The sequence below is a fragment of the Mytilus californianus genome, unplaced genomic scaffold (assembly GCF_021869535.1).
Source record: "Mytilus californianus isolate M0D057914Y unplaced genomic scaffold, xbMytCali1.0.p SCAF_4, whole genome shotgun sequence".
Classification (NCBI taxonomy): domain Eukaryota; kingdom Metazoa; phylum Mollusca; class Bivalvia; order Mytilida; family Mytilidae; genus Mytilus; species Mytilus californianus.
This window is the reverse complement of record NW_026262690.1, coordinates 88,952,661-88,972,381: the sequence shown is the minus strand read 5'-3', so window position 1 is coordinate 88,972,381 and position 19,721 is coordinate 88,952,661. Positions and strand designations below refer to the sequence as shown.

The following is a 19,721-nucleotide window of genomic DNA, read 5'->3' as shown; positions in this document are numbered from 1 at the left end:
CTTGGTGAAGAGCTCCCAAAGGACAGGTTCAGTCTAGTACAGAATTTATTTTGTTTCAATTGCAGTTGAATTGACATGTTTTGGAACAGTGATATTCCAGTGGGACAAACATTGGGGTCAGAGGTCACATGATGGGTACTCCATCATGCCTGCAGTCTATACTGCCATTAACCTGAATACATGTCGTTGTCATTAATCATATGTTGCAATATTGTGCCAATTAAACTGCTAAGTTTTGGGATATAACTGACATTTTCCCCACTTTTTACGTCACATTTTATGAGGGTTTCTGTTATATTTTTGATTGATAGGTGTATGCAATGAAAAATACTGTACATTTTATTTTTAATGAGTTTTTTTTTTTGTTTATTTTTATCATGACAATTGCAATGTTTTCTATCATTTTAGGAATTGGTTTTTTTCTGCATGTATTTAAGTACATTGAATCTGACATGTGTTTTAAGTTTATTAATATATTTCATAAATGATAATGCTTTTTGTGCCGTAATGTTCAGAAACCTAATTTTTTTAAAGAATATATTTGAGAAATGTATAACATATCTTTTTTATTATTTTCTAGCATCCCTACCCATCAGAAGAACAAAAGAAACAATTAGCTCAAGAAACAGGGCTGACAATTTTACAAGTAAATAATTGGTAAGTCAACTCATAAATCTTGATATGAAACAGAACTTAGGATCAAACTCCCAATTGTCCCAATTTCTTGTTAACTTTGACAGCTATTTGATTTTATTCAAAATTAAAGTGGCACATTTTAAAAAAAAAGATAATACATAAAACTGAATTTTCTAACATAATACAAAGTGTAAAAAAAAATCTAAAGTTAAAAGGTTGTCTCCCTAGATGTTTGTTTTGTTTTGGAGTAGAAAATAGTATTAATGAATTATAGTAATGCGTACGTACTTAAGAGTTGTCTTGTACTTTCATCATTCATTGTAGTTTTGACGGTTTTTTTTTTTGTCTCCGAACATTTTACCCCCTACCGTAGATTATCATTAGTTAATAGGTTATAGATTTATTACGAGGTATTTTGATATGTCTGTCAGTTGATGTGGTAAAGCATTTTATTTCTATTGGGCCTGTTATTTTGGCAGCAGTTGCATTACAAGTTGATCTCAAGCATGAAATTGCTGTTTTCTACCAGGTGACATCCTGATCGGAGCTCCATTCACCCAGGTTAACCTTGTGCTAAACATCAGCTTCATGATGGACTTTTAACATGTTGGCAAATGGCAGCAAATTACCTTGTAAAAAAGAATTTTGGAGGTGTTAAGAATTGCCAACTTGAAGCTATCATGTCTCCTAAGCATGCTGTGAAAGACACAGCCGTCTGCCTTCTCAAAACATCTTCAAGTTTTCACCCTGTCAGTTAAGCCCCTATCAATGGTATTAACAACATAAGTTGTCAAAACTTTTGTTGGTTAAATGTTTTCTTGTCAAATTTGAGGTGAATGAGACAATTTATTTGTTGTAAGGTATGATAGGGGGTATATATAATCCTATCAGAACTAATAAGATTAATCGTTTCCGTGATGGGTGGTTTATCTCCCTTTAGTCAAGCGTACAAATTATGCTCATTTTCATTGAAAATTTAAATGAAAATCACAAGCTTGTACGATTTGTTGATTTTGGGGTTTGTAGCTATTTTCTACTAAATAGGATTATCTTGGCACAAAGACTTCATAAAAAATGGCGAACGTGATTAGAGATTTTTACCTGTATCGGATCATGTTCACTGGGTTTTCTTGATGGTGGTAACTGGTCACACATAGTGTGGGAGATAGCTATCACCTACTGAAAGCTATCTCGATCAGGATCTCTCAAGTTTTTCAATCTTGGCTGGGGCTGAATTTCTGTACCCCATTAACCTTACCATCATGATACTATCTCTAAACTATTTATTTTTCATCTCCTTTTTTCAGCTGTCTATTTAAAGATCTAAATTTAACCCAAACAAAATTTATAAACATGGGATATCCGAGTGAACATGTTCTCAAATATTACTGTAGAGATAGGTATTAAGACAGATTTACATATTATGTTTGGATGACTGGAAGTTGGAACGCTAATTTTATTTTTAAGATTTTTAACGATAAAATGAATTGCTTGTGGATGTGTTTAGATACAAATTTGGAGAAGGAGGCATTCAGACTATTTCGAAAGGAAAGTTGAAAGTCATTGTTTGGAATTCTTGAAATGATTTATTAAATATAAGTAAAATGAGTATAATATTTGTATGGCAAAACAGCTATCAAATGACACTACTATTGTGTGTTACAATAAATTTCACTTTTTGACTTTTCAATAGAGGTGGGAAATGGAAGACATAAATATGACAATTCTTTAAGACACGTCCCATAGGTTTTGTATAGTATTAACAAAAAAATTCTAACCCTTGGCCCTCAATGTGGGTTGAATATCGTGTGAAAGCCCCGGCAGAGCAGTCATTGTTTTCTTTACCAATGTAAGAAGTAAATGAAAGTTTGATCAGATTATGCCAGTCGGATTGTACTAAAGCAGGTATAATATTTCACGATAAAATCTCTGTATTAAACTCCGATTTTGATTATTGACTGACCCTAAAACTGACGCCACTATCACGATATTTAATCATTTGGCGGGACTCTATCACCCAAACAAATAATATGAGTTGCATAAATTCAATAATAATTGTTATTTTTAAATATTGATTATTATGAAAATGTTGATGATATCTGCCTATTTTTCAAATGCAAAGTGCATGAAAGTAATTGAATAATGTATAGAAAATTTAGAGTTTTATTGGAAAATGGTACCGGGTAGAGAAGAAAAGAGTAATAGGAAAAGTGAATGGGTTTTTGATACTGTTGTACATTATATAAGCACAATTCTCCGGGGTGATCTGATTTATAATTCAGCAGACGAGATAAAAATCGGCAGAATAGGGTATCTCGGCACTTATCAATTTACAATCTCATCCATGTATGGCCATTTATGCAAGTTCTTTTGTTGGGGAAATCAATGAGCCATGCCTGTGATTATTCTAAAAATTCATGGCAGAAAATACTAACAAAGGCTAACTTCCTTACTCAGCAGTACCATAATAATGTAGTATAGTGTTTAAACATTCATAGCTAGACCCGATCTGAAGAAAGAATACTCCGAGCTAGCCTATTATGTGTATTTTTGAATAAATGTTATGGTCTAGTAAAGTAATTATAGAAATACTGCCTTGGGTTAAAAAAAACAAGCTTTTTCAGAGTTTGTTAACTGGCTGACTTCCTTTTCATGTGGAGGCCATAACGCTGGTTATGTTTAGGGTTATCATGATTAGCCATAAAGTGGATCTCTACCTTTCCTGTTCATTTCCCTTTAGAAATGTGTTCCGAATTAAAGTGTAATCAAGCACGAACTGCCTCAAATCTCTTTCTATTCATTTGTGTATCTATATTTTCCTCAGATTTTTTTAAATGCCGTGTATTTGGCTGTTACTTAAACATAACACAAAGGCCAATGTTTACCAATTATTCAAAACATATATACACAGCTCTGTAATTTCTGTAATAAGTAAAGGGATCTGTTTGAACAGTCTATTAAAGCAACCACACCCTCTCTGTGCACGACTCCTCCCATTCATTTCTACTTTCTTTTGATAAAAGAGATTGATTTAAAGGTTTCCGCCTTTGTTCAGTTTAGATATGGATTTCAAATTTAAACTTTGTAAACTTTAATGAGATTAAATACGGATATTAGATGTTCAGATTTGAAATATTCATCAGCGTAAATTTTTTTTCTTTCACTGACACTGGCTTTTATTTAGATCATATGAAAGGCAGGATAGAATTACTCACAACACAGAAATTGCATAATATCTGCTAAATAGTTATTTCCCTTGATCCTTTTCCTCTTTTTGACCTATCCGTAGAGGTCAGAATCGTATGATTCTGGATTTGAAAAAAATGACTTGTTATTATCAACATTTCAATGTTTTAAAAATAACACTGAATATTGAATTTATGCAATTCATGTTGTTTGTTTTGGTGACAGCTTTTTGACCTAATTCTGCATTAATGTAGTGATAAATTAGGTCACTGAAGCCTATTTTTAGTGTTTTCAGAATGTTAGTGTTGGCCTGCATAATGTATTGCAGTCATGATAAAGGCATGTATATCTAATGTTGTCTGTTGATAAATCTTGTGGAACAAAAGGGATATTTAGCAGATGGATGTTTTCAATGGCTGTGGAATAAACTAAATATTACATTACACAACACTGGGAGGGGAGATATAAAGCCATCCATCATAGGGACTGTGTAAGTGGAACATCTGCAGCAACTAAATGTTTTGACAAATAGTATAGTTAATTAAGATAAGTTTGCTATGCCTACAGTTAATTTTACCTACAGGAAAACATCAAAACTAATTTTCTAGCACCGATAACAGTATAACTTGTATATAATAACCTAAGTATCCATTAATTTCGGGGATTTGATGTCTTTTATAACTGAAACATTTGATTCCCTTCTACATTTATCATGCCGTATTATATTTCAGATAAATTACTTATTTCTAAACAATTTCCTACATCTCAGTATTTGCAGTATTTAATTTGTTTCAAGAGCCTTCCCTAACTTGAGTAATTTATTTTGTCTAATCAGTTACTGGGTAATTATTTTTTTTTGTGCCCCCTGTCTTTTGGTGCAAACAGCCATGAAATCATAAGTAGGTATACATAAAACGACCAGAAATACAATATTTATCAAAAAAGAATTCTGTACATTAAACAAGACCTAGGTTGGGTACCTGCCCAACTGATACTTACCATATAATTGCTTTGTCTATGTTCTGAACACGCTTAAACTTCGAGTTCCGTGGTTGATATAAGAATCTGGTACAGTTTTAATTTGGGTTTTTATAAATGACTATTTGATAGCGTTTTGGTGTGCATAGATGTTATTCAAATTTCAATAAGTGAAAGACATAAGATCTTTTTAACCCAACCTAGATTTACAGGGGTATTAATAACCCTATAATTATCCACGTCAATTAAGTAATTTTCAGCTCGATTTTTTTTTAGCTTGAAATTTGATTCATTGATAAAATAGTGAAATTATATCTCAACTAGGTTTATCAGATTGTACCGGTTCTCCAATGTAACATTTTAAATGTAAATTTGAGAAATGAAATCCATCACCACATGACATGCTGTCATAAGAAAACAAAGAAATCCTCTTCTCTTTTACCCGTTTAGAAACAGATAACTTTTTGTCGAATTACATAAGATTTGTTCAGTTTTGTTTTAAATGATGTAGTGTATACATGTATTAAACAATATATGCTCTTTCCAACAAGCCGAGGAAAAACATACGGCTTTACCGTGATTATTCAGTTCACGTTTTACGCTAGGCTAATTTGTAAAACAAATTTTATAAATATCTTTAAGTTGAGATGTTTTCCCCGAGGCCATTGATGCATACCTAACTGTTTGAATGTAAAATTTTATCTTTTACAAGATTTTCTAACCTTTTTGGTCAATACAGGGGAAAAAAAACAAATAGGAAAAGATCAACATAAAATCCTATGAATATATTCTTTCACTAACAATTTGTCGTACAGTATAAATAATACTTGTCAGTGAATCTTTTGTCATACATGGTATATATGTAATAATTTGTCTTTCAAATTTTAATTTTTTATGACAACATCATGCATTAGAAATATTTAAACAAATTTATTAAAAGAATAATTTCAAATTTCATAAAGGTTTTATTAAAATTAAAGTAAAAACATTTTTAGAATATTTTTGGCAGCTATAGTAACAAACAATCAGATTTTAGTTATTAACCTATAGATCACTGTATACAGCCGTAGAGATATTTATTAAGTGTTTCTTCGAACAGAGATATTACACACTTGTGGTCATAGATTTGGCCATAATCATGATCACGAAGAAATTTCTAGGGGACTACAAAATTGAAAATCCATAATCCGTCAAGATAGAGAGAAACAATGGCTACCTAACCTATACCAAGGATGTCTGAATGCGTTAAACTAAGCAGAAAATCTGTCATTTATCCCCACAAAAACACCAGAAAAGACATTATCGCTGTATTGTAATCTTCATATGGAGACGGAATATTATAAAATCTCCGAGAATGAAATTAGTGAGATTTAATCCACAGCAATAAGATTTTTCCAGTATAACTGAGTTTAAGAAGCAGGCCAATAATTGCCTTTGTTTGAAGCGAGAGGTAATCTGGATCCCAACGGACTCTAATAGGATTCACTAGCTATTTTCCACATATTTCTCATTTTAACAACATTTAATAGGACATTTTGTAAGAAAAAAGGTTGATAAGTTTTACACAGCAATGATTAATGTCCATTGGAGGAAGTTAAAGCTGAGGACAGTACAGATCGAGATTGACATTTGGTTAAACATGGCGGGTGGCGAGTGTATACAATGATGTAGATAGACTTTGCAGTTGTATACTATTGTTTCTCTCTCTGTACTATTGTTATTCTACCTTGTGTCTTGATGATTTAAAAAGGCGTGTGGAGTTATGACGATCATGTATCAGTTATTGTATCCTGAGATGATCGTGATGATAGGGGAAATACGGGAACAAAACCATGATTATCATATCAAATATAATTCTATTGTGTATATTCTTCTCAAGGTGTCTCTATTTGATGCCATGTCATTCATAAAATTGACGATTGAAATTCTCTACACCATGTGATCCTCTTAAATGTTGAAAAGACGGAATTGTCGTATGTATTCACAAGTATTAGCTGGATAGCCGGTGATTGTGCCACAGCACGCAATCGTCTCATTAAATAACACACGCATGTCTTGGAAATTCTCATCTAGTCAGATTAAGTATTTTCAAATCAGTTTAATAATCTTTTGGATCAAGCTCTCTGCTCCATATGGACTTATACTAATGTTTACACTCTCTCTCAATACCACTGAATTCATCAGTAATAAACAGTTGTTTTTCTCGCTCATTATTTTCCCATATTTCAAAAATGCTAAAAGGTTGAGTGGCTTTGTTACATATGATATTTTGACTTTTGTGATGGGGTTAAGACTGACAGGGTCTTTAATGAATAGGGGAGATGCTTGGCCTACTAACAAGCCAGCCATAAAATCATTATTTTCAATTTTTCTCTTCAACAGTTGTCAAATTAATACAGTTGAAGTCCCTTAATGTATATCACAAGTTTATTTAATTTCTAGGAGTTGATCAGTGTTTTGAAAAGTAAATGATTTAAAGAAAAGAAAAACATTTATTAACCAAGAAAACGTATTTTAAACAGGGTAGTGTTCAGTCAGCCATACTCTCGAAATTTGAAAGTAAGAATTTGATTGTGCTTGCTCCAGCCCTCTCATTTATGAATTTATTCATGTTGTCATTTATATTGAAGTTTTAAGATGATGAATTATTAAAATATATTTCATATTACCCTCAAGTGGAACCTATAGACTAAATGGAAATTAGGAAACCGCCATTGAAAAATACCTTTTCATATCATTGACCCATTATAAAACCATAAAAATTGCACCAAACAAAATTACAATATAGTTTTTTCCTAAATTACGACCTACTTAATTGCTAATATTTGTGAAATTTAATCACAACTTGTATTGAATTGGTAATAGTATGAAAGACTTGATCGAAGAATTTTGATATTTGTGTCTAAAGACTGACGTGAACAAATGAAGGTAATTTCCTTTTGTAACGTAACCCGATTGTATCGAAAAAGAAAATTATGGAGAAGGTGAGAAGAAAAGAGGAAACCTGCAGCTTTTTCAGAGATTGTAACTTTAAATGGCCAGCTATTGACTTTTCTTTATACGGGAATGTTTTTAAGATGACCGAGTTAATTGTTAGTCTGATGCTTGTAGTTTTTGGGACAAAAAGTGGCTATTTGTCACTTGTCATTTTAATATATTTTGGCTGACCCTCCCCCTCTGCAAGAGATAATTAGACCTCTTTTATCATTGTCCATTTTCCAGGCGTGATAATCACGGCTTTTGTAATACAAATGCTCATTTAAAGAAGACAATTTTGATATCAATACTAACAACAGGGTATTTTTCTTTAATGTTTAGCCTAAAGTCCTTTGCTGGCCAAGTCATTTGGATAACAAGCACACGGAAATTGTATTTTCTCAATAGCATACGATTTGGACAGCTGGAGAAAACGAGACTAGTGCTTGGATTAGATCTTGCTTTTATTAGATAAAAATTCCTGTTATTTCTTGATGAAGTAATGAGAATTTAATGGCATCTTAGAGGGAAATTACACCCACTTTTTGAACTTATAAAAACCGACTACTTAATTGAAAAATTATATTAAATTCATTAATGTGTGCAAGCTTTTCCACTTAGATTGCAGAAGTTTGCACGACAACCTAGATAGCTAGCTGAATATCCTTAGTAAAATACATAATTACCACAGAAACACTCCAACCATACTTTTATTCTGTCTTCAGAAATAAGAAATTATATTATTAAAATTCAGGTAACATTTACCTGCAAGTGCCATGATTTAATGCGTTTTGTAAGAGCACTTTTCATTTCTTAAACTAACAATTTAAATAATAAAAAAAAAATACATAGCTCCATAAACTAACAATTTAAATAATAAAAAAAATACATCGGTCCAGTTTTAAAAAAAAATGTATAAAGTTCAAGTGTTTCCATTATAAAAAGTGTGATTTTTTTTTATTTTGAGAAGATTAATGTTTGAATGGAGAAGGCATATAGATTATGACATGCCTAAGACAAGTTTTGCAGAAATGTGTTATCTATGTAGCTAATGGTTCAGAAAATATTGTGTTATGTGGATCTAGTCGACATGATGTTGATTATTTTGCCAGAGCTTACAAATCTTGATACTTAGCACATTCCGACACACAATTTTATTTTCTTCAATCATTTCGGCAGTTGATGATGTGCCTGGCTCCAGGATATTTCAACAGGAAGTTGATAAAACACATGGAAACATGAATGTGTTATAGAAAGTCATCATAGTTCACTTAGGTGTTAATTCCGTAGTTCTAAATGACGAAAATGGCTGCGTACTAATTGAATCATATTTTTTAAAATGTTTTTTAACCTTAAAATTTCCTAAGAGTGAATAAAAGCATGGCTTAATTTGCATCATGAATGCAGTCTTTTAATGATTGCCATCAAGTTTGATGGTAATGAAAATGTGTTTTAATACAGAACTTGAGACAATACTGTCAAGTTTGTAAAATTTAACCATCACTTTAATGTCAATTTTATTTTCTGAATCTACGTTAATCATGGAGGAGGAGGAAATTGTATTTTTAAGTTGAAATAAAAAAATGTTTTTGGTATATGAAGGGAAGTAACTCTGTTTGTCTTGCACTTAAATCAGGTTTTATCTGTTTGTTAGGAGATTTTATCATGACTTTTGTATGTAATAAAATTTATTTTTGGAAATATATAGATTTGAAAAACGTTTAATTGCCGCAGGTGAAGAGGGGCAGTGCGAAGAAAAAAATACATCTTCAAATTTATTTTTATAAATTTAAATAGGAGTATGATAAATGAGTCAGCCATTGTGGGCCACCCCTAAAGTCGGAATATATATGTGAATTTGGAAGTGAATAAATCAAATCTGCCATCACTTATATGTCAGATATAATGGTAGAACCAAAGTGCTGCTAGAAAGTGCAGTGAAGTCTTATCACTTTATAGATACAGTCAGGGCAGCAGGGGCCGTCTCCAGCTGTTAGCTATACCACTATGGCTTTTTTTAAGCAATGTTACAATAGTATGAATCATATTGCTTCCATCTATGATATGAAGAGTCTGCCAGCATTTGATACAGATGTGGGGTTTGATAATCATCTTTATAAGACAAATATTAATGGTATGTCAGAATTATCTAGCAAAAAATGCATAATCCTGCCAGAAGAACTCAAACACTCCAAATTGGCAGTTTAAAAACATATATTTGATAATTCATTTATCGCTTGTCATAGTATTGTATCAAGGGTGGGTAATTCTAAACAAAAGATAAAATTCTTCGCTTTAATTGCAAAATAATACATTAAAGGTCAAAGGTGAAATCTCGCCAATCATTATAGTAATTTGTTGTCCAATTATATATAATGAAATGTAAATATCTAAATGAGACAAGAAGTCTATTGAAAAGTAAAATTGTTGATTTAATGATAAAATGACTGCCTTGTTAATATATTGATGTCTTGATTTAAGTATCCAGTTTCAGGATCCAGGAAGCAGCACCCTTATGTGGTTCTAAGGTCTACCTGTAGGAACTTGTTCTATTCCATTTCCGATAAAATCAAAGATAGAAAAAAAATTCTGCAAATTAAAGGAAATCAAGATCTGACTGAGATAAACAAGAGAATTACATGTAACATACAAAGGCTTTATACCATTAGTTACAATTCCTCTAAGGGAGAAATCTGACAATCGATACATAGCCAGCGGAGAATCTTAACCCCAATTTTTGAATTATCAAGAAGATTAGATATGCATTAAGTTTGATTAAAAACACAATAGATAGAGGTAAATTGATAATGACATGGGTTATAGCATTAGGCCTAGTCTGTTGTCTTCCTCTCTAAATGGATAGCAGCATGCTGTAAGGGGAGAAAATCTGATATTAACACATGACTGGGCATTCTGACGAGATCTATTTAGACATTAGCTCCGTGTAGAATGAAGAGGAGAAAATCTTCTATCGAGCATTTATGGAGAAATGACCTTTTTGTTGTGGTAAATTGTCTTATTTGGTGATATGAACATGTGAAATTGACAGGGTATTCCCACCTTCTTTATTCATTAAGCGGTAATTGATTTCATCTGCTCATTAAGCCCATTAAATATTCCCTCCGTAATATTCTAGATTTATGGGTTTCTATTCTATGAAAATTAATAAAATTTGATTTTTTTTTTTCGCTGTGCTCTGTAAAATGTACATTGCATTTTGAAAAGATTGATCAATCCATAATTTGTCAGCTATTATGTACTCAAATTATTTCAGGTAAATTAAACTGAGTTGTCACAAATTATGATTAATTGCTTTTGAATGATCACAAAAATTGTGATTATCTCCCCTACCTGGTCGAACAAAAATATACATAAAGTTTGTTATGGATCTGATTTCTAAACTTTTCACCTGTTAATTGAAATTGTTCAAAGAATAAATTCTGCCAGGTATTAATCACGTCTATCTTGATCGAGAACTGTACTGTTAAATATTTCATGTAGTGTCTTTTTTCAGAGGTCACCCTACCAAGTTTGATAACAATAGTATGAGTAACCCACAAGTGTAACTAAATTGTCCCCAAGTTAAAATATTGCTAGTATACACAACAAAATAAAAGGTTAACATTCTTTAGATAGGTAATTTAAACTTGTGCAAATGTAATGTAGTGTAAAACGGGTCATTGAAATATCTATAACAGGGGCATTGTAATCCGTTGATTATAATAGCCATTTACCTGCCCAAAAGTGTCACAAAAACAATCAAGTTCTTGGTTTCAAGTAATCTGTCACTGAAACTGATCATTTTGTCATTTACAAGATATTTCTACCATCAATCAGACAAATCCAGAGTGTTAAATTTCTAAATAACACAAGTTTGTGATGCAGGATACCAAGAAATGTCCCAACAAAACAAGACTTGGATGAAGGTGTCGTATTATTGACATTTGTTTTCCAGTCAATGGAGAAAGTGATCCCAAACTATTTAATAATATTAATCTATTTTGACTGTTTTACCACAAGTTTAAAATATCTGTCTATTTTTAAGTGGTAGTTTTGATACTCTTGTGATGCAATGTAATCATCCTTCGAAATAATTGCCAAAAATTGTTGGGTTTATTATTCTGTGTAAGTTAATCTGGCATGATTTGAACTAAATGACTTTTAAATTAGAAAATTACTTATCTGCTTCTTTTAATGGTGCAAAAAAGCTGCATTGTGTGTGCAGATGTCTGACATTAACCATAACATAGTTGTTGATTGAAAGTCGGGTTCACACAACCATGGGTCATCTCTCCCTTGATATCCACAGTTTACAGCCTTATCATCCATCTGATTTAACTTTAAAACAATTTTTTCTAACTTTTGTAATTATGAAGAAAGTTCTTGACTGGAGTAACAGATGTAGATAATGGATACTAATTTGAGAAAGAAAAAGAAAAAAAGTTTCTTTTATTGCAAAACAAACATGGATCTGATTAAACTATTAAAACAACAAACTCAACACCATTATGAAAAAAAACAAGTTCAATATTTTCCCATTATCTATTTGTGATAATGAAGGTATATACTTTTTTACAAAACATTCTGTTCCCATAGTTACACAATTAGTACATTTGATTGGTGGAAATGAAAGGTACTGTGACGATAATATCATTTGTCATTTGGTTCTTGTAGAACTTAAGTGAAGATCACACCAACACCGAGAGTTTAATCTGGCATCAGACTTTAATAATTTAACAAAATACAAAAATAACTATTTTTCTGACTTTTCCATCAAAACCTTGCTCCGGTAATAAGTACGGAAGAAAATTCACAAGGGACAAACAGATACTGCTAATTTTGAAGAAAACTTCTAATGGCAGGACCTGGTTGCAGGCTGGCAGCCATTTTATTAATTAAGACTCCATTAGTTGAAATGATTATTGGAATACAAGAAGTTACAAGTGTCTCAATGGCTAGCTGGTGTCCATTTTCTCCTAGTGAAGCCGTGAAGTAGCCCATTTTATCATAACTAACAATGTAAGCTTAAATGTCCAAATCTGATTTGAGTTCTGACAGAACACATTAAGAGAAATTGGTATCAAATTGGGGATCGACATTTACACTAAGGATTGACATTGCTTTTTCAGTGTTCTAGGGTGTCGTGTACCATGAATTAATTACATTATATGTATGACTCTATTAAATTTATATCTAGATTATAGTTTAAAATTTTCTAAAGAAACCGAAGTAGATATTTTATTTAAGGTATAAAATAAACAAGATATTTAGGAGGGCAATTTTTTTTTTTTTTTTAAAGTCGGTACTCAAGAAAGCTCTTACTCTTCTCAAATATCAAATAAAGTGGAAATTTCTTAAGAAAACAAAGACGTAGGAGATTATATTGGAAGTTTGGACAAGATAATATTTAGATTTAATCAGCTTCCTCAAATTCATTAAGGCATTCTCATACAAGTGTTGACTCTGAATCTGATTGTGTAAACATACAGTATTGACTTTGTTACAACCAGAAAGCAAGCAGTCTGTTTGCACATTAAGCAAGGTTTAAATTGCCCTCTGTGATACAATTAATCTGGAATGCAACATGCATAAGTTCAAAAGGCAAACTTTCACTGCTATTTGAGTAATTGCTTGATTTGTTTGATGTAATATGTATGGGTTATTAAATGATGAAGATTCAACTTGTATCTGTGTAAAAGTTTTGAAGATTTCGAATCATTGCAGCTATTTAAGTAATTGGAGAATCTGTTTGAAGTTAATTTCTTTGATATCTATCACACATACAAATGAGCAGAGAATCAACTTGGGTGTGAAAAACTTCAAATCAAGTTGAAAATTTCAAAACATTTTGTAAACATGTGAGGGTTTTCTTCACAGTTAGGCTACATCAAAATTTGTTTGTGGTTCTTCTTAAATGATGGTTTGGAAAATGGGGAGTGCAGAGACTAATATTTTTTTTTTTTGGCATTTAATTTTTTTTATTGTCCAATAAGATTTGGAATTTCCTTGTATTTGTTGTTTATATTTGTATTGAAATTTCAAGAATTTATAGGAAAAGTTTGGTTATTATTGAAAGTAGAACCATATGTGTATATCAACCTTGCCTTATTACATATTAAAGTGACTAACAGTGTTTGCTTTTGTATACAACATGTTACTTCGCATTTTGTTCCCCATGAATTCTATATTTACATCTGGGAATTGGAATAATTAGCAAAAATAAATAAAAATGAGAAGAATAATATCATTAGGGTTGTCTGCAGGGTGATGAGGAATTTAATGGCATAGGAATCCGAAAGGCTCATCAACTTGTAACTTAATCCCCTGAAAAACTTTTAATGGCTCTAAAGAAGTAATTTAGGGCAAAAGATGTTTTCACCAGCCTTCTCCCTGATCCATTTCATTTCTCAACAAACATTTATCATGAATTAAATGCATTTTTGAATGGTTTAAAGACTTTTGTCAACAATTTGAAGATAAACTGTGAAATTTGGCTAAGTTTTGGTTGTAATTTAGAAGTAAATATCTGTACTGAGGTTGATAGGGGGGGTCAGAGGTCATCTTAGTAATGAGAATTTGTCTAAATCTTGGCAAATGATGATCTAGACTCTGGTTTTTGTGTGGCGCCTCACTTGTATATCAGTCATTAATCATTCTTTAGTGACAGTTTGTCCACAATTAGGCCAAACTCAAATTATTTTGTTGATAATTAGAAAAGGCCAATGCAAAAGTAAAATTGGTTAAATGGTTAATTTTTTAATTATTTTATTTTCAGGTTTATTAATGCAAGGCGAAGAATAGTACAACCAATGATTGACCAATCAAATAGAGCAGGTAAGATTGAATATGGTTGTAATATTTGCCACTGCACATTTCAGAGAACAACAATTAGTAGATATTATTTCCCTTTAAATACAAAGTTTTGGTTTTTTTATTCCAAAATATTGTTTATGGAATTTATTTTGTTATTATAGATATCTATTAAATTTTTTTCACTGATAACCAAAACATTTTTACTGACTTGATATAAAATTCATTTGATGCTTGTTTTAAATTTTAGAATGACTTAAAATGTAAAAATTTCATTGACACTTCTCCCTCTGTTTGGATTCAAACTTTCTGGTACCTAAATAAATGAAAAATTTCTATTTTCATCCTAATGGCCATTTAATTGCCTAGCTTTAAGGATTAAAAATTATTGTGACTTGCAGATTTCCAACTTGACAAAAGAATATGAAAAAAAATAAACACGAAAATTATGATTTCCTTTTCTTAATTAAAATCTAATGTATATTGTTTAGTAGGTATAAAAATGACGGAAATGAAATGAAGACATTTGTCATTATTACCACATTACCAACATATTCTCTGTAAAATTCATGACACGGTCATTTTGGCATGTTGCAAGCGAAACAATAAACCATTGTATTCTTACATAATATCAAACCCATAAAAACATCAACTGTCAAAAATATGCAAATAAGAGAAAAGTATTAACTAATTTACTTCCTCCTGCATGTTCCAGTTATATTTATTTAAAAACCTTAAATATTTAATACATAATTCATAAAGCATTTAGTGCCTTCTAGTATAGTGCAGTTTGATGCCTTTTATTGAGGAACAAAACTTTTTTATGCCGTAATAAAAATATTAATTTTTGTCGTATTTGTTTCTGCGGAACTTCAACAGTTTATCGCATAATAATTAGTAGCTAAGTGTTTTATAAATATATGCAAACTTGCTTTTTATTTTCCTTTCTATCATTTTCTCACTTGTACACTGATATTTTTTATCTACATGGCTATTTTCGCCTGGTATTCTGATATTTTAAAAAGCTATTTAACACAAAATTGGCATATATCATCAGCAATTTAGTTTTCATCTGCTGGTTGTTGTTAATTAGCTCTCTGTGAGCAGTCTAAAGGTAAAACTCTGAGATGAAACTTTTATCTTTGGTGGCATGGCTCTTATGCAAATTGCATTTCTTTTAAGCTTGTTATTCTTGACAGAATCTCACATCTCCTGAGGAGAGAAAATCTTTCCAATTGAAATTCCTCTTCCTTCATAAGGAGGGTCTATAAGTGTGTACTAAATGGTTTAAATGTGATCTAGATGTACCTCTAAGTGTTCCCTATCTGTTTTCAGTTTATACAAGGCCGTTCTTTGTTTCACATGCTGTTAGTAAGATATTCTCAAAAAACCTATGTATAAGCACCATTGTTCGGCAATAAAAGTTTTTTTGTTAATAGCACTTTAGGTTCAAAACAATGATGTTTATTTTGTAGAATTTCGAAAGAATTACTAGGATCTGTAAAGCTTCTGACCACAAATATTTGATCTATTGAATTTTTAAGTACAAAATAATTATACTGCATGTATTTTCTTTACAAAACAGCTGTTTATAAAGATAAATGCAATAAAAAGCATAATCATTGTCTTTATCTTTTCAGCACCAGGAGGTCATGGGTATAGTCCAGAGAGTATGGGTTGGGATAGCCAGGCCATGGCACATATGAGTCCTCACAGTAAGTAGTTATAAGTTCATTGTAAATATTTTGTACTCTGATAAATTTAAAGATCAGTAGAATCTTAATGTGTTCATCTCAAATTTTCATCTCAAGTTGAGATTAATTTGTTAATCACAGATTAGGCTTAATGGTTCATCACAGGTTAAGTTGATTTGTTCACAGCTTAATTTTGTTAAGTTCACAGGTAAAGTGTAATTTGTTCACAGCTTAATTTTGTTCAGTTCACAGGTAAAGTGTAATTTGTTCACTAGTTAAAGATAACGTTAAGCTTAATTCTTTCAATGGATAAGCTTATAGAAAACCAACAATGTATATAATGGTTAAAAAAGGAAATCTTCTGAGATTGAATTTGAAGGAGACAGCAAACCTTAAGGCAAGAAATAAAAAGAAGTCATTTTGTCGAAGTTCTATATACTTGCGGAAAAAAATGAACAAGTTCTGTTTCATATTTGCCTCAAAAAAGCAAATCCAATATATATAGCAATGCATAGACATATAGTGCTTATTTTAGTTTTTTTTTAAACAATGAATTACATAATAACAAATATTAATATTATTTTCCATTTTTAATTTCAGTGTTCCAAGGAAGACATGGTAGTGAAATGTATGATCAAATGAAGGGATATTCTCATATGGATGGACAAAGATACGATATGCTTGGAGTTCAGGGTATGCATAGTAGTGACATGTTTGGAAGTACTGCCGTCACTGGCAGTAGTTCATATTCTCAGATGTCACAATTACGACCACCAGTTCATTCGCAAGCAATGCTAATACCAGGGCATCCGCATCATATGATGATGGGACATGGAGCCCACGGCATGAGTCCCATGTCGATGGGATCTGCTCAAAGTCCTCCATTACATGGCAGCTTGGACAGTATGGGTGCACACATTCAGGATATTCATGCTGGATAAAATCAGGAGTAAACTTTGTGCTTTAAAAAGAACAAGACAATTGGCTTGCCTGCGAACATAATTAAGCCAAGGAATAAAGCGTGACTAAAGTATTTGTGGGTACAGTAGTTTAAAACTACAGCCTATTTTATTACAATCACGGTGATCTCTCAATCATTAAGCAGTCACTCATTGTGTGGAATCTAATTCCTAACGGTTGCAGGCTAGCCAATGGAAGTAACTGGTTTGCTAGTCAATCTACAGAGTAAGGGAGTCGACAACTGACTGCAGTTTTAAAACTAGTCTTCACAACTTGTTATAATGGGATATGGGGAAAACTACGCAAAAGTATTATTAAAAAAAAACGCAGTTCATGTTGACAATGAGTTGCCAAGTATTATATATGTATTTTGTTGTCTCTGGACAAGAAACATGTCTTGGTCACATATGTGCCGCATACCTCATGATGATCAAAATAAATGTACATTTGAATGGCCATGACTTTGTAAAGCATTCCACGTCAAAGTATGTTCTGTCAAACATCAACTCTTCAGTTGAAGGAATATGTTTTTGTGCCATGGAATATTTGAATTTTTTGTCACATGACATTGTTAACCAATCAGAAGAGTTACCCTGTAATGGGGTGACCAATTAAATTAAAGCTTTAAGATTTACCTCATTATTATTCCTTTGTAATTATAGCCAGTTCCATTGTGTTGGAAGTGGACATTTTATTTAATGGTGCATGTTAAAAAAAGTATTTGGTGCATATTATTTGTATAGTAAAGATGTTTGTTGAATGTATGTTATATATGTTATTGTGTATGAAAGCGAAAAATCATTATTTGGAGAGTTTTTCTTTGTGTGACATTTTTATACTTTCTGGCCAGGCTGTTTAGATCTACTTGCAGTTTAATTTGTAAATGTTTTGTTGTTTTTGTTGAAGTTTGTTTGAATATTTTTTTTAGATTGAACAAATTTTAAGCTTGATATTTATTCGACCTGCCAGATTTATTTTTTTTTTTTGATAATTAACCAATTTGTTTTTGGTTTGTGATTTGTTACAGAATGATTTTTTTGTTTTTTTTTTTATCTAAAAACAAGTACTAAGTTATTTCTAAGTGCTGACCGTTTATTTATGTTTTTAAAAAATGTTAAAGTGCAGATTTTAAACTGGCATGTAATTACTACATGTGTATTTAATTGTAAAGTAATATTAATGTCAGAGACTGCTGAAATCTTTCCTTTATCTTTTTGTACTGATTTTAACTAGAGAAAGACATATTTATATGTATATCTGTAGCAATTATTTTAGATTGTTTCAAGATGTCGGATATTACATTACTTTACTATACTTCTTTTATGATTCCCCAATAAATATATATTTACATTTTTTATCATTTCAATGCCAGAATGAACAAAAAATAACTGAAAAAGATGTATCAAATTTTCAGAAAATCTTAGACAATCATGCACGAGTTTACCAAAAATACACTGAAATTGATTATTGTCTGAATGTGTCTGATTATGAGGAAATGTAAGATTGCAATGATGTGTGTGGTGATGTGTGGAGCTGAGCTTGATGCTTAGGGACTTGTGAAAAATTTTAGGGAATTTTAATACGAGATTGTCAAATATTTTGAGCAAAATTCCAGAGAAATAAAAATTGTTGTAATAAACTAAATGCTTGTGTTTTATTATGTTTTTTGTCCAATATGTTCCTGTCATAAGAAGAGGCTGAAGTTACCAAACTTGTAAGTCAAAGAGAAATTAACAATGCCATGTCAACAAAAAACAAACAACAAGAAACAACTACAAGACAAACATGTCAACAAAAAACTTCATAGAAAAATAAATTGGCCTTTAGTATCAAAATCATACTTGGTTGAAATGAAAAGGAAAAAAGAATTCATGTCGACAAATTTTCCTTGATAGATAAAATTTCAAATCATTAAAAAACAGATTCGCACTTGTAGAAACTGAAGATTGAAGATTTGAAAGATGATAAAAATGATCAGTCAAATATTTGATTTTTCCATGATTCATATGGTACCAAAACTAGTTCAGTGAAAACTTTCTGAGTCCGATTTTTCTTCATGGTTTCTTTTATCATATAGATATATAAAGTACATAAAAAAGAGGCAAAGAAAATATGAATTTAAGTCTCCAAAATTTCGATTTATTCTGAGGATTAATTATGAGTTTGTATAAAATCACGTAGACAGACATGTGTCAAATAACTAAAGAAAAAAGGATTTTTCTTATATAATTTCATGCAATTTGTATTTTTGTTCTTGAAATTTAATGACATCTTAAACGATCCTTGTATTCTTTCTCATTCACTAGTTAATTTCAAACAGAAAAAAACATTTTTTCCACTCCTCATTCTCTTAGTACATAGCAATAACTGTTCTCTCCCATTTCTTGTCTATGAATTTTAGAAAAGAAGATTTATGCGAGTTGTCAGATTTTAAGAATATGTTGACATATTAAATATATTTTTAATTTTCATTTCGACTAA

General features: G+C 31.2%; 1 protein-coding gene across 2 annotated transcripts in view; it reads left to right on the top strand.

Annotated features, from left to right (window-relative positions):
• The window catches only part of LOC127738872 (homeobox protein Meis1-like), a 66,303-nt gene extending 47,419 nt beyond the window's left edge, over window positions 1-18,884 (top strand). For both annotated transcript variants that reach the window (XM_052250327.1, XM_052250326.1), the window contains 4 exons: window positions 581-657; window positions 14,552-14,610; window positions 16,227-16,301; window positions 16,881-18,884. In XM_052250327.1, the coding sequence (XP_052106287.1) occupies window positions 581-657; window positions 14,552-14,610; window positions 16,227-16,301; window positions 16,881-17,221 (552 nt within the window). In that variant the 3' untranslated portion in view covers window positions 17,222-18,884. The remainder of the gene's footprint in view (window positions 1-580; window positions 658-14,551; window positions 14,611-16,226; window positions 16,302-16,880) is intronic.
• The last annotated feature ends 837 nt before the right edge of the window (window positions 18,885-19,721 follow it).